At 35.8% G+C, this 13,983-nt stretch overlaps 1 protein-coding gene across 1 annotated transcript in view; it reads right to left on the bottom strand.

Annotated features, from left to right (window-relative positions):
- LOC139141929 (probable serine/threonine-protein kinase qkgA) overlaps positions 1 to 13,542 on the bottom strand; it is a 34,943-nt gene extending 21,401 nt beyond the window's left edge. Inside the window, exons 1-3 of the mRNA XM_070711693.1 lie at positions 13,340 to 13,542; positions 9,192 to 9,502; positions 324 to 456 (exon numbers count right to left, since the gene is read on the bottom strand). Coding sequence (XP_070567794.1) covers positions 324 to 456; positions 9,192 to 9,449 — 391 coding nt within the window. The 5' untranslated portion in view covers positions 9,450 to 9,502; positions 13,340 to 13,542. The remainder of the gene's footprint in view (positions 1 to 323; positions 457 to 9,191; positions 9,503 to 13,339) is intronic.
- Between the last annotated feature and the right edge of the window lie 441 nt (positions 13,543 to 13,983).

Below are 13,983 nucleotides of genomic sequence, written 5' to 3'. Positions count from 1 at the left end.
TAATTCCAGTGGGAAGTAAATTGTTATACACATGCATGTCCCAACACTACCGGTAGTGTCCAGTGTGTGTGATGAAAAAAGATTTTTGCCTTTGAAATGGGGAAGTAAATCATAAAAAAACCAGAATAAAAACATACTTAGACTTTGAATGAATTTAATGTAATTTACTGTGCTTCAATCACCATTGCTTGAAGCACTGGCAGGCAATTAGAAGCTCTCAACAATTCATATTTGGTTTGAAAACATCATGTCATAAATAAATGTTGAGATAACATGCATTTGCTATCACAAACTCATTTTTCATATTTACAAGTTTTGATTACCTTTAACTTTCCATTCGTTTGGCAAAACCTGTTCTTGTACACTCGACTCTGATAACATAATCTTTGTGCTTTCTTCCAATGATTTGGTGAGGTCAGTGACAAGCATGTACACAACCTTGCTTGTTAAGAAAACCTTCAATAAATCAATATAAAAGTGATGCTCTGGGTTTGTTCCACAACTTATATGATATAAAATTGTCATGGTAAAAAAATGGATAACATTTAATCAATACAGTGTTCAAAAACACAATGTTGAAGTTTTGACTGACATTGAATCAGTATGTAGTGCCCAAAACAAAGGCGATTTGAAAACTTATTTGAATTATTTGTTGACAATATTGATTCTCAAATTGCAGAGTACACAAACATGACTGACGGAAGTTAGAGGCATAGTGTTGACTAAATTCTAAATGTGTAATATAGGATAGTAATTCATCCATGTTGACTTCCCCTTGGGTTACATATGATTAGTGAAGGTAGCAGGAAAATTATACTTTCCACCAATGCTGCACAGAACTGTCATATTTAGGATGGGGAAAATTGCAAGAACAAGAAATGTGATTTCCAAATGTGTAACCTTGACAGCCTGGTCGGATATTTATATTAAGCTTGTTAATAACGGGTGCAGATTCAAATTAGGTTTGTGTACATGACTGAGAGAAAGCATAAACAGTTCATGATCAAGCATTGATAAGTAGCTGCTGCATTTGCTGAGTAACAATTATAATCATATGACCGTAACTTCAATTAAAATTCATCGACGGCATTTAATATAAAGAACTGATAATCTATAAATCTGATGTTTCGCATATTGCATTAATTTTTCAAACATTAATTTATAAAAATAAATAATCATAAGTGGATTTCCAACAAGTGGTGAAAAATCATTTCATGAAGCTGCTTACTATTCTACAAATATTTCACGGTAGAAATGTGATGTAGAGGTAGAATTTTGTTACAAATTTCATGTTACTGCGACTGATGCAAAGAGGAACAAGGTGATCGCATGCCTTTCCGAATGCTCAGTATTCATAACTGAAATTCCCAAATCGTGATTTATATTGTGGTACACCAGTATATATTTTCGTTACTTTAAACTGAAGCTGGGACATACTAGTTAGCAGTTTTGTAATAGTTCCAAAAAGCACACATGTAAACATACTGTGAAACATCAAATTTCGCAGGTGTTTCTAAAAGAAACTTCATCTAAACATTCCATGTTTCCATGTACAAAAGTTGCTCAGTATTCATAACTGAAATGCCCAAATCGTGATTTATATTGTGGTACACCAGTATATATTTTCGTTACTTTAAACTGAAGCTGGGACATACTAGTTAGCAGTTTTGTAATAGTTCCAAAAAGCACACATGTAAACATACTGTGAAACATCAAATTTCGCAGGTGTTTCTAAAAGAAACTTCATCTAAACATTCCATGTACAAAAGCTGGTCACATTTGGCGTAGTGATTTTTGCATTAGGTGTATCTTCGAATCAAGTACTAAAGTTATACATGTGGTGATTCTCAAGTTTTGCAGTAATCAGTCAGTTTATGGACAACTAACATGATTTTCTACACTGAAGCTTCCAAGTGACATAGAAAAATGCAAGACAGTGAGTAACATGCAACATTAAATGTCATTCTGTATGTGTTACATTCCCACTCTCCTTACACTACATTTATGATACTCTTCTGTAAGAAGGCGTAGACAGAAAACATGTACCCCACTCTTATAATGTTGGTCTGAGGGCTGGTGTTTTTCAAAGTGACGCTGTGCATAAAATATAGTGGCCCTTCAAAAGTGTTTGCAAGGAAATAAATGACCCTCCCCAATTTTATGTCATGTTCAACAAACAGTGACCCTCCCCTGCATGTCAAAGAAACATCAATAATATTTTATTTGACATATGATTTCTCATTTGACCATGATCTTTCAAAGAATACCTTTAAGCTTTACAAATAATCCCCCTTACTCAAAATTTCAAGGTATTCACTGAAAAAGGGATCACATTTCACATTATAATATGCTTAGCTTGAATTATAATGACCATCTGATTGGCTGGAGCCAGGGTTCATATTCTCAACAAGAAGACATGCATAACATCTGCCACATCTTTCCCTTCCTATAGTTGTGCAAATAATGATAACCCGCCCCCAAATACATGTATGAAATTTCAAAAATGCTTGCATGACAAATGGTGACATCTGTAAATTATGTCTAGTCCCTCACTGTAATAAGCTAGGCCACTATTGTACATGTACAATTCGTAAACACACATATAGCAGGCCACCACTTCATGCATATAGAATGCACTGTTGAAACCCTAATGGTGATTGTAATGTTCAGAATGGCCAAGTTGAAAGGCATACACCCATACATACAGTAACGGGAGCTAACACGACGATGACAGAGCACTGACTGTCCGATTTATTCATTTTCTCTTTTAAATACACACAATACAGATACAGGTGCAAAATACACAGGTGCAGTGCCAATACTAGATGCAACAAATTAACATAGGTATAGAATGTACAGGTCACTACATTCCTTCCTACCTTAGAATAAAACATACCAAACAATCCAGCTTAAATTCTATATGACCTAACAAAAAAAAATCAGCAGATGCCATTGCAATCCAAGATTTGAATAAACAGACACAAATTCATACTCTAATCAACATATCAGTTCATATTCGGGGCATTTTATAATAGAGGAAATCTTCTCTGATATTAGGTTTCCTCGTACGTGTTGATCTCCTCAGTGTCTGTGGTTGCTTGCTGTGTGCAGTTTGTGGAGAATCTGTGTCAACACTAGGTGTGTCACTTTGTGAAGGTGTCTGTGTGTGTTGCTTCATTTTTATTTCATTCATGAGCATTTCTAATTCTTCGTCTTCATCATATTCGTTTATATCAGAATTTTCAATTTCTGGACCATGGTACACTTTGAAGAAAGATTTATCTCTGGTTACACTTTTGCCAAGTTTATTTGTAGCTGTCACCATACTACCTTTAGAACGTGAAACACGAAATATATCTTTCCTGTACCTTGGTGCATATTTTGTACGTTTCGAGTTTCTCACTAACACCTTCTCCCCTTCTGAAAACGATCTGTGTTTCACTCTGCCTTGTTTATCATGATACAGTTTGTTTTTATCCATGCTGCGATTATGTTTGTTTTGGATAAATGCATCATGTTTATGTTCAGAGTTATCAATAAAAGGTAATTTGCTCTTAATTTTACGGTTGAACATTACCTCAGCTGGGTTTCTGCCAGTTGACGGATGAGGAGTTGAACGGTAATTAAGTAGGAATTTCCGCATTTCAATCTTCCAATTTTTCCGTTCAATTAGAGAACAACGAATTACCTTGCCCAAATTTTTCATGAAGTTTTCTGCTAGACCATTTGCCCTTGCATATTCGGGGGTAATTTTCTGATGTTTGAAACCAGAATTTTTGGAGTAAGACGTAAATTCATTCGAATTGAAAGGGGGCCCATTGTCACTTTTGAGTTTAGAAGGGTATCCGTAAGATGTGAAAATACGGTCAAGTTTTGGTATGACTGACGCGGAATTTGTCGAGTTAGTAACTTCAACTTCAGGAAAACGTGAATACTCATCTATAACTACAACAAGATATTCGCCGTTGGGTAAGGGACCATACATATCTGTAGCAAGAGATGACCAAACTTCGCTTGGTAGTTTTGTTGGTTTCAATGGTTCTTGTACAGTTGTGTCAACATTAAGTTGGCAAGCATAGCAATCAGATATCACCGATTTTACAAGAGAATTCATTGCGGGAAACCAAACTTTTTTCTCATAAGTGCTGTAGTTTTAGATGATCCTAAATGACCTTCATGCGCTGTTGAAACCATTTGAGATTGAAGTGATAAAGGGACAACAATTTTAGATCCCCTCAAAAGTATTCCGTCGGAAAAGGATAACTCATCTTTGATCTGTTTATATATCGTCACAGATTCTTTATTTACATTAGCAGGTATTTTGTGCCAAGCATTATTTTGCAAACATTGGGCAACAAACATTAGTATTTCATCATTCTGAGTAGCGTTACGTATTTCATCTAAAGTTACAGCACGAGGTTTGAGTGATGTTGCACAAACGAAATATACTGATCAGTATAGGTTGCGTCACGAGATTTAAATTCACCAGGGTGGCGTGATAGATAATCACTAGGATTTTTCGTTCCCTCTATATATTGAACTTTGAATCTAAATCTCTGGGCTTTAATTACCCACCTTTCAATACGCGTTGACATTTTATGGTATTCTTGACTATTAAATATTCGAACAAGTGGTTTGTGATCTGTTTCCACAATAAATTCAGGCGATCCATCCAAATATAAACGATGGTAATCTAAACCCCAGGAAATTGCTAAGGCTTCTCGTTCCAGTTGGCTATAACGTTTTTCGGTTTCTGATAATGACCTACTAGCACAGCTGATAAGCGTATCACCCTGATGCAAAATAGCACTAATACCGACGGGACTTGCATCAACGGTAAGAGTTGTGGGTTTATTTATATCAAAATAACCTAAGGTTGTGTCAGAGCATATTGCACTCTTTATACTTTCAAACGAAGTTTCTTGAGCATCACCCCAAATGAATGGAACACCTTTTTTTGTAAGGCGTCTAATTGGCTCTGACAGAGTGCTAAATTGGGGCACCATCATAGAAGGCAAACCCAACATACCCAGAAATGAACGAACTTCGGAAACGTTCTCGGGGCGTTTTAGTTCACGGATTGTTTTGATTCGTTTTTCATTACAATGCATTCCATTTCTATCGAATGTGAATCCAAAGAAACTCTATTTCTGGAACTGAAAACACGCATTTTGACAAACCGAGAGTCAAGCCATATTCAGCCAAACGAGACAAACATGCATGGAGTGCTTTGTCATGCGCCTCCTGATCTACACCATGAATAATTATGTCATCAGCAATACTTTCAACACCTGGAATATCTTGTAAAATTAGCGACATTTCGTTTTGGCAAATTTCAGCTGCCGAATTGATACCAAAAGGAAGACGTTTATATCGTCGAAGCCCAACGTGAGTACTGATTGTCGTAATATTCCGAGATTCTTGATCAAGTACAAATTGTAAATAGTGCTTATTAGCATCCAATTTACTGAATACAGTGGAACCATGAAGTTTTGTACGAAATTCTTGTACAGTTGGAGTAACATGGCGTTCCCTTTGGATAGCCATATTTGGAGCTCGATAATCACCGCATATTCTTACTTTATCAGTACCAGATTTTGGAACAATGACAATTGGACTCACCCAGGGTGTTGGGCCATCAATTTTTTCCAAAATATCAGCATCTTCCAATGATTTTATCTCTGCCTCAACTTTTTTGCGCAAATGGTATGGAACACGTCTATGATTCTGGGTAATAGGTTTGACATTTTCATCAATATGAAGTTTAATTTGTTTGCCATTATATTTTCCCATACCTGTGAAAACTTGGGCGTGATCACGTATTATTCTTTGTACAGTTTCTGGACAATTTGGCATTTCTAGAGCAGCCGATTTTGAATCTTTCGTAACAGCTGACTGGTCTGTGTCTGATAAATTGGTTTGTTCGTGTGGTTGTGTGTGACTTGTGTTTGGAACCCTCTCAGATACTGAAACACTATTTGACTGATGGGAGTTAATTTGTATAAAACCAAGAAGACTTGCGGAAGGATATCCCAAAATTGAGGAGTCTTTAGTATCGGCAACAATGAAATCCAAAGTTTCGAAACAATTTCCCATGTCAATCTTGGCTTTTACAAGACCCATTACATTAACCTTTTGTTGTTTGCCATAGGTGAATAAATTCTTATTGATTGGTTCAAGAGTTACAGAATTACTTAATGCTTGAAAATCACTCTTATTCAAAACATTACAAGTAGCACCTGAATCTAACATCAAATCTATACATTTACCATTTATGGAAAGATTTGCAAAGGAAGCTTGCCACCATATCTTTCATAAACTTGGATATTAAACAGGAATCACTACTGGTATCTGAACTATCATCTTTGACATTTTTAACACACACTGTATCGACAACATTTCGCTTGTATGGAAGCTTACTACTTTTCTTTTCATTAATGTTTTCAGTTTACCGCAACAAGATTTGAAATGTCCACTCTTATGACAATAGTGGCATTGCTTACCCTTTGCTGGGCAGACACCTTGATGTGGATATTTACCGCCCACAAAGTAACAACTTGAAGAGATTTTTTTCAAATCTTGAGCTTGTCGATTTTTCTTATAACCACCACGTTGTGTCTGACGTTGTCGGCTGGATGGAGTGTGGGCAGTTTTGTTCACAGTGTCCGGCAACTGCAAATGTTCTATACCATGTGCTTCCCGTTCAGAGATTTCCAATGACCTTGCCAGTGATACAATTTGGTCGAGAGTCATGTCTTGTTGTAGAGGCTTTTCTTCGAACCTTCTTGTTTCTTCCCCTTGGATAATTTGGTGCTTTATTTCAGCGTCCGTCATAGCTTGGTTAGTGAAGCCACAATTAACAGCCAGTTTCTTCAGACGAGTCACAAATTGGTCAATGGTTTCAGTGTCATGTTGTACAGTGCGTCGAAATTGAAAAATTTCGTATTCAGTATTCTTTTTAGGTAGAAAGTAGTCATCCAAAGCCTTCACTATCTTTTTATAGTTATCATCATATTGGGCATCAGTAGGCATTACAAGGGTTTCAGAAATATCGAATAAATCTTCACCACCTCTGTCTAGAAGTAATGCTTTCTTTTGGTCAGGGTCCGTAATCTTCCATGCAGTGCAGCTGTTTTCAAAACGGGCCAACCAACACTTCCATCTTGGTGCTAATGTAGCAGAGTCAGTGTGGATATCCAACGGAGACATTTGTGAAAAAAGAAAACCAGCCTCACCTGCCATTTTGAACTAACGAGAGTGTCTACTTGATAAACTATAGGGTTGGAGTCTTGCTATGACTCGGCAAAATCCTCGTCGCCAATGTAATGTTCAGAATGGCCAAGTTGAAAGGCATACACCCATACATACAGTAACGGGAGCTAACACGACGATGACAGAGCACTGACTGTCCGATTTATTCATTTTCTCTTTTAAATACACACAATACAGATACAGGTGCAAAATACACAGGTGCGGTGCCAATACTAGATGCAACAAATTAACATATGTATAGAATGTACAGGTCACTACAGTGATTATCATGTTTGGTGAAGCGACAAAGTACAGTGGGGTGACAATTCTGTTTCTACCTTGAGCTGAGGAAACATGGCTCATGAATTTTGGCATATGTGGCACTTGAATTAGGCTTAACCACTCCTTACGACATTCCTATCATGAAATGTATTTTGTGCAGACCTTGAATTTAAAAAGTATACTTTGGGCAAGACAATCCAGAACCAAACATTGTGATATCAGTTCCCTAAACAAATTCAGTTCATTAAATGTATTATTTGCTGACATGAAATGCAAAATATGTGACAAATGTATTGAATGTTAAAAATACAATGTATTTCGTGCAAAGCTTTCCCCCTTGCTGATGTTGAGATATTTTAATATATTTTGTGCAGATTTATATAAAGAAAGTAAAAATCATATTTTGTGCATGATTAGAATATAAAAGAATGTAAAATGTGCAGAATCCTTAACTTCTGGCCGTTAATGTCAATAGTTTATCCAAAAAGAATTAACCCCTACAATTATTCCAGTAAGTAATTGGAGCACAATCTTGAAGATACTTGAAAACAAGCAAGTTGTCAATCATATATGTGGATTTCAATGCAGAAAACTACCCATATAATTTTGTCATGTATGAACTCCTTTGGAGCTAGTGTGTCATTCTGAACTAAGGGCGAAAATATGTGTTTACCTTTGGAGTGCAGCTAGGACTCAGGTATGCTCAAAATAAACACACAAAACAGCAGTGGGAATGTATAAAACAGGCTATTAAAAATAGTTATGATTTCCTTCTCAACTTGACAAACTCAACCATACAAGACAATTGAAATATCTGTCAAACACATATGACAGAGCTCACCACCTTATCAGGATGCATGCAACAGTGATCCACCAGGATGAAGAAACCACACTCTCTGCTAGTGTGAGTTGAGTATAGTAAAGATTGATTGATTTATTGATTCAAGATTTAATACCAAATTTTAGGCGCACTTCGACTGAGTGAAAGCTTTAAGATGAATGCTATGTGTTGAGTGTGCAGGCAGGCATCATATAGAGCATCCTGATCACAATTAATAGGGAAGAGAGGAGGCAGGAAAACGGGTATATATGCTTCCTACGCAACAAAGAGATGTTGACCCTATTGTGAAATGAAAGAAATTTAAGACATATTTTTAAAGACAAGATCACTGTGCATTTAGACATGCTGAATCTACCAACCCTTGCCATAATGTTACAAGCATGACCAATTTTGCAATTAAAAAGTCTTATGCTTCCGGAAACTCAGTCGTAAGTTGATGACTTCTCGAAAGACGCAGGGTCGTGTGTAGGTTACTTCATTCTTGGTTGAGAACTTGCAAAGTATGGTGGGCAATCATGTTTCAGTTTGATCCTGCATTTAATTCCATAGTTCTATCACATTGAATGCAAATATATTATAGTTCTTTCTTAGGCTTATCAAATCACTATAATAATAAAAAATGAAAGATTCTGAGACTCAGAGGGTTTCAATGAAATCAATGAATATGCAGATAAAATATATCCTACTGGGTTTATTCCAGATATTATTGAGATACAATGTTGCCCTAGTTTGGAACACTCTTTCATTAGTGATCATATCATCAGACAAACAGCCAAGTACTTACAACACGGCTAGTTCACCAAAACTGACCACATACCTGATGTGTTATGTAATAAACAAATTGTCCAGCAAAGTCCCATAAGCTGAAGTCCAAATCAGGGACAGAAGTGTCTCCTGCAAATTTTACGCGTTCTTTAAGGCGATCTGCTAGCTTCGAAATGTCTTCTCCCTCCTCTTTTAAATCTTCAGCCAAAGAGATATTTTCTTTTCGTGATCTGGTCGATCGATTGGCTGTCTTCAAGTGACGTTCTTCTGTCTGACATTTTAAGCCTGATATGACTGCATCTTCCATCATTTCTCTTGTTTTCTTAGTACTTCGTTTGCCATGGTATTCTTCATTCCGTGATCCTGTATTGTATAATTGAGGTTAACTATGCACATCCCTTCCAAATACTACAATATTATTATACATGGAACAGTGTATGCTTTGAACTTTCATCTTACGGTAAGTTGCAGTATCAATGGATACTTAGTATTTTGACATTGACATGGAGTGTAATATCTTTTTTAGTTGATGCCATTTGACCTTTGACCTCACAACTGTTTTATGTTAACACTGGGAACATTTTCAAGAACTGTAAGGTAAACCATCGCAAAGTCACGCAGTGATTGTTTGCCACTCTAAAACTCTAATTAAAAATAATCCTGCTGAGCTGCAATTTCATCAAGTTCGCTGTATTGTGTGTGTTGAATATTATTTCTTATACACTTTGCGGACAGGCTACAAGTGTTCCAAGTTTTTATGCAATTGTCTGATGCAGTATACATTCTAAAAATGGGAAAATATTAGCAATTTTTCTTGTAAAATGCAACTGAAAAATGGTTTATTATGGTAAGGTTATTCACAAAATACCCTGTACATGATTTCCTTTGGTATTATCCTTGAAACTAAGCATCTTTCTACAATACCTCAAGTGTATAATTTACTCACTCAGAAATCCTGATATTTTGTGAATATCTGTATATTTCACATCCACTAAGAAAATGCCTCTTCCATTTGTGTGGATATTACATTTTCAGAAGGATTTTAGATGTCAAAGGTATTTTCAAAAATGGGCAAGAACATTTTATTTCATACAAAAATAATCCCATTTTAGCTGCTATAGACTGTAGTCTATAGAAGCTATTGGGATGGGTATCCATCTGGCGTCCGTCGTCAGTCTGTATGTATGTATGTATGTATGTATGTATGTATGTATGTATGTATGTATGTATGTATGTATGTATGTCCGTTTGTGAGGCGTTCGTCCACTCAAATATCTTGAGAACTGCAATACTTGCTGATTTGATATTTGTGTGTAGATGAAAAAATATGATTTTAAGAAACTGTTTTTTTTTATTTTTTGATATTGTTGAAAATATGCTAATTAGCACCAAATCTGTGCATTTATGTATGCTTGATTATTGGTATTAATGTTCATGATTAGACTAGAGTGGTTTCAAGTCCATGGTGGTGCAAGAAATGTGATTTTGGAATTTCACCGAAATGTTGATTCACTATACTGGTACATGGCAGTCTATGATGAAACTATGAATAATTTTTCCAATTCAGAACTAGGTAAATATGTGCACTTATGTACACTTGATTATTAATGTTCATGATTAGACTAGAGTTGTTTATAAGTCTATGGTTACGCAAAAAATTGTAATTTTGCATTTCACAGAAATGTAGATTTATTATACATGGTAGTCTATAATGAAACTATGAATAATTTTTTTCCAATACAAAAATAGGTAAATCTGTGCATTTATGTATGCTTGATTTTTGATATTCATGTTCTTGATTAGACTAGAGTGGTTATAAGTTCATAGCTGTGCAAGAAATTTGATTTTGGAATTTCACTGAAATGTTGATTCACTGTACATGGTAGTCTATGAGAGAACTATGCACAAATTTTCCAATATAAAACTAATAATATCTTTGCATTTATGTTCATTTGATAATTGATATACACTTTTCCACCTGTTGCATATGTTTTTGTCTCTTGTTTTTCATCAGTTTTAACTGTCCAAGGTGTTTGATGAAGGATACCACTGCATCTTCTTTGCTTATTAGTCCCCACGGACACCGTATGGGGGACTTGTAGGTTTGGTCATGTCCGTGCGCGCGTGCGGCCATTTTATTTTTTTTTTCATGTACAGAGCCATAACTCAGGCATGTCTCAAGCGATTTTATTCAAAGTTGGTACAAGGACATTGACCAATGTCATACATATGCACACCAATTTGTTTTGTGATACGATCCAATATGGCCACCAGGCGGCCATTTTATTACGATTTTTTCATGTAGAGAGCCATAATTCAGAAATGTTTCAACCGATTTTATTCACGTTGGTACAACGACATTGACTAATGTCGTAGATATGCATGTCAATTTGTTTTGTGATACAATCCAATATGGCTGCCAGGCGGCCATTTTATTACAATTTTTTCATGTACAGAGCCATAACTCAGACATGTTTCAACCGATTTATTCAAAGTTGATACAAGGACATTGACCAATGTCATAGATATGCACATTGATTTGTTTTGTGATACGATCCAATATGGCTGCTGTGTGGCGATTTTGTTACGATTTTTCGTGTACAGAGCCATAACTCAGGCATGTCTCAACCGATTTTATCAAAGTTGGTACAAGGACATTGATTAATGTCATAGATATACACATCAATTTTTTTTGTGATACAATCCAATATGGCCGCCAGGCGGCTATTTATCAGGACTTTCTCATGTACAGAGCCATAACTCAGAAATGTTTCAACCGATTTTATTCAAAGTTGGTACAAGGACATTGACCAATGTCATAGATATGCATGTCAATTTTTTTGTGATACGATGCAATATGGCCGCCAGGCGGCCATTTTGCTACGCTTTTTTCATGTACAGAGCTATAACACAGACATGTTTGAACCGATTTCATTCAAAGTTGGTACAAGGACATTGACCAATGTCATAGATATGTACATTGATTTTTTTGGTGATACGATCCAATATGGCGGCTGTGTGGCGATTTTGTTACAATTTTTCATGTACAGAGCCATAACTCAGGCATATCTCAACCGATTTTATTCAAAGTTGGTACAAGGACATTGACCTATGTCATACATATGCACGTTGATTTGTTTTGTGATCCGATACAAATATGGCCGCTAGGCGCCATTTTATTACGATTTTTCATGTACAGAAGCCATAACTCAGACATGTTTCAGCACTAAGACATATGAAGGAATTTATTCAAAGTTGGTACAGGACATTGACTTATTTATACTATATGTATTGTCGATTGGTTTCTCGAGATGGTCCAATATGGCCACATGGTAGCAATTTTGTTATGGTTGTTTCATGTCGAGAGCCATAACTCTGGCAAGTCTCAACTGATCTTATTCAAAGTTGGTACATGGACATTGACTTATGTCATACATATACGTGTTGATTTTTTAAACAGTAAGATCAAATATCGCTGCATGGCAGTGATTTTGTTACAATTTTCTAATGTACAGAGCCACTCAGACATATTTCCACCAGTATCATTCAAAGTTGGTACAAGGACATTGACCTATTTCATACATATGCTCGTCAATTTGTTTCACGTCATGTAGCAGTATATGAAGTTTCATATGTAGGCTGATTAACAAGTGGGACTGTGTCATCAACGATGACATGTTTGTGAAACGTTTGGATAATGTATGTGTATTTGAAAGAATCTGTGTATTTTGTTGGTGATTTCCTATTCAGGAAATATCACACAGACAATCAAAGGTTTGGCCACAAAATCAGCTGTCAAAAATGACCCTCCCCAATTATGGTTTATAAAAAATGACCCTCCCCTTGAAGTTTTCTAAAAGTGACCCTCCCCAATGCCCCCTGTAATTCTGAGGCTCCCTAAATCCCTATAAAGCCAACATTTCTGAAATTTCTCAATACTATTTTTGGTGTTTTCCAATGTTTTACAAATGGAAGCAAACTGTCAGGCATGGCAGCATTTTCTAAATTTTGTTAATTTTACCCGATACAGCATCTCTATGTTGACCTAAATTAGGCATCTCTATCAGGTTTTCTCACTGTACGCTACACAATATTGCATATAGTCATGGCATCCAATTGACTTAAATGTTGAAAATATGTTTCCTTGTTCATTTTGTGATAGAGAACTAAAATATCAATTCAGTCTAATAATTTATATACCTTTGATAACCCAGTCTGTGATATCGATTCCGAAGATGTCAGCTCCATCCGTGCTTACATATTCTTTTTGAAATCTTTGGTCAAACAAGCTTCTTTTTGTTGACGTTTTACCAGCCCCAGAGGCGCCTAAAAGAATTAAACGACCTCGATATACTTGTTTTGAGTTGTCCTGATTTTCAGCTGCATCGTGCAAATTCTCCAAAAATTCCTGGAGAAATAAATTGAGCAATTTAGATCTCATGTCATGTGCTGCATATCTTACATGACAGAAAACAAATTATGCATCCTAAAAAATTCTAAAATACCATACAGACTCCAAGACTAGAACAACTGATGAGTGATTATTATACCTAAATATCTGTCAGTCAATTAATTTAGCTCATGATAAACTTTCACGACAGTACATATTCTCATTATGTGCGATTCTTAAATCTAAAATAGCAAAAGTATGTAATAATAGATGGATTCAATTGATTGAGACCTTTGATAAATATTTGCAATAATTTTTTGAATTAATGATAAAATCAACTATGAAAATTTATCTAGACATTTCACCATGATGAAGAAAAGTGAAATGAACACAATTTGAACTAATTTGGGATAATTGGATCTTATAGTTTTCAAATTTCTCAAAAGTGTTAGGT

The sequence above is a fragment of the Ptychodera flava genome, chromosome 10 (assembly GCF_041260155.1).
Source record: "Ptychodera flava strain L36383 chromosome 10, AS_Pfla_20210202, whole genome shotgun sequence".
Lineage (NCBI taxonomy): Eukaryota > Metazoa > Hemichordata > Enteropneusta > Ptychoderidae > Ptychodera > Ptychodera flava.
Note: the sequence above shows the minus strand (reverse complement) of the source record. Positions and strands in the feature narration are given on the sequence as shown.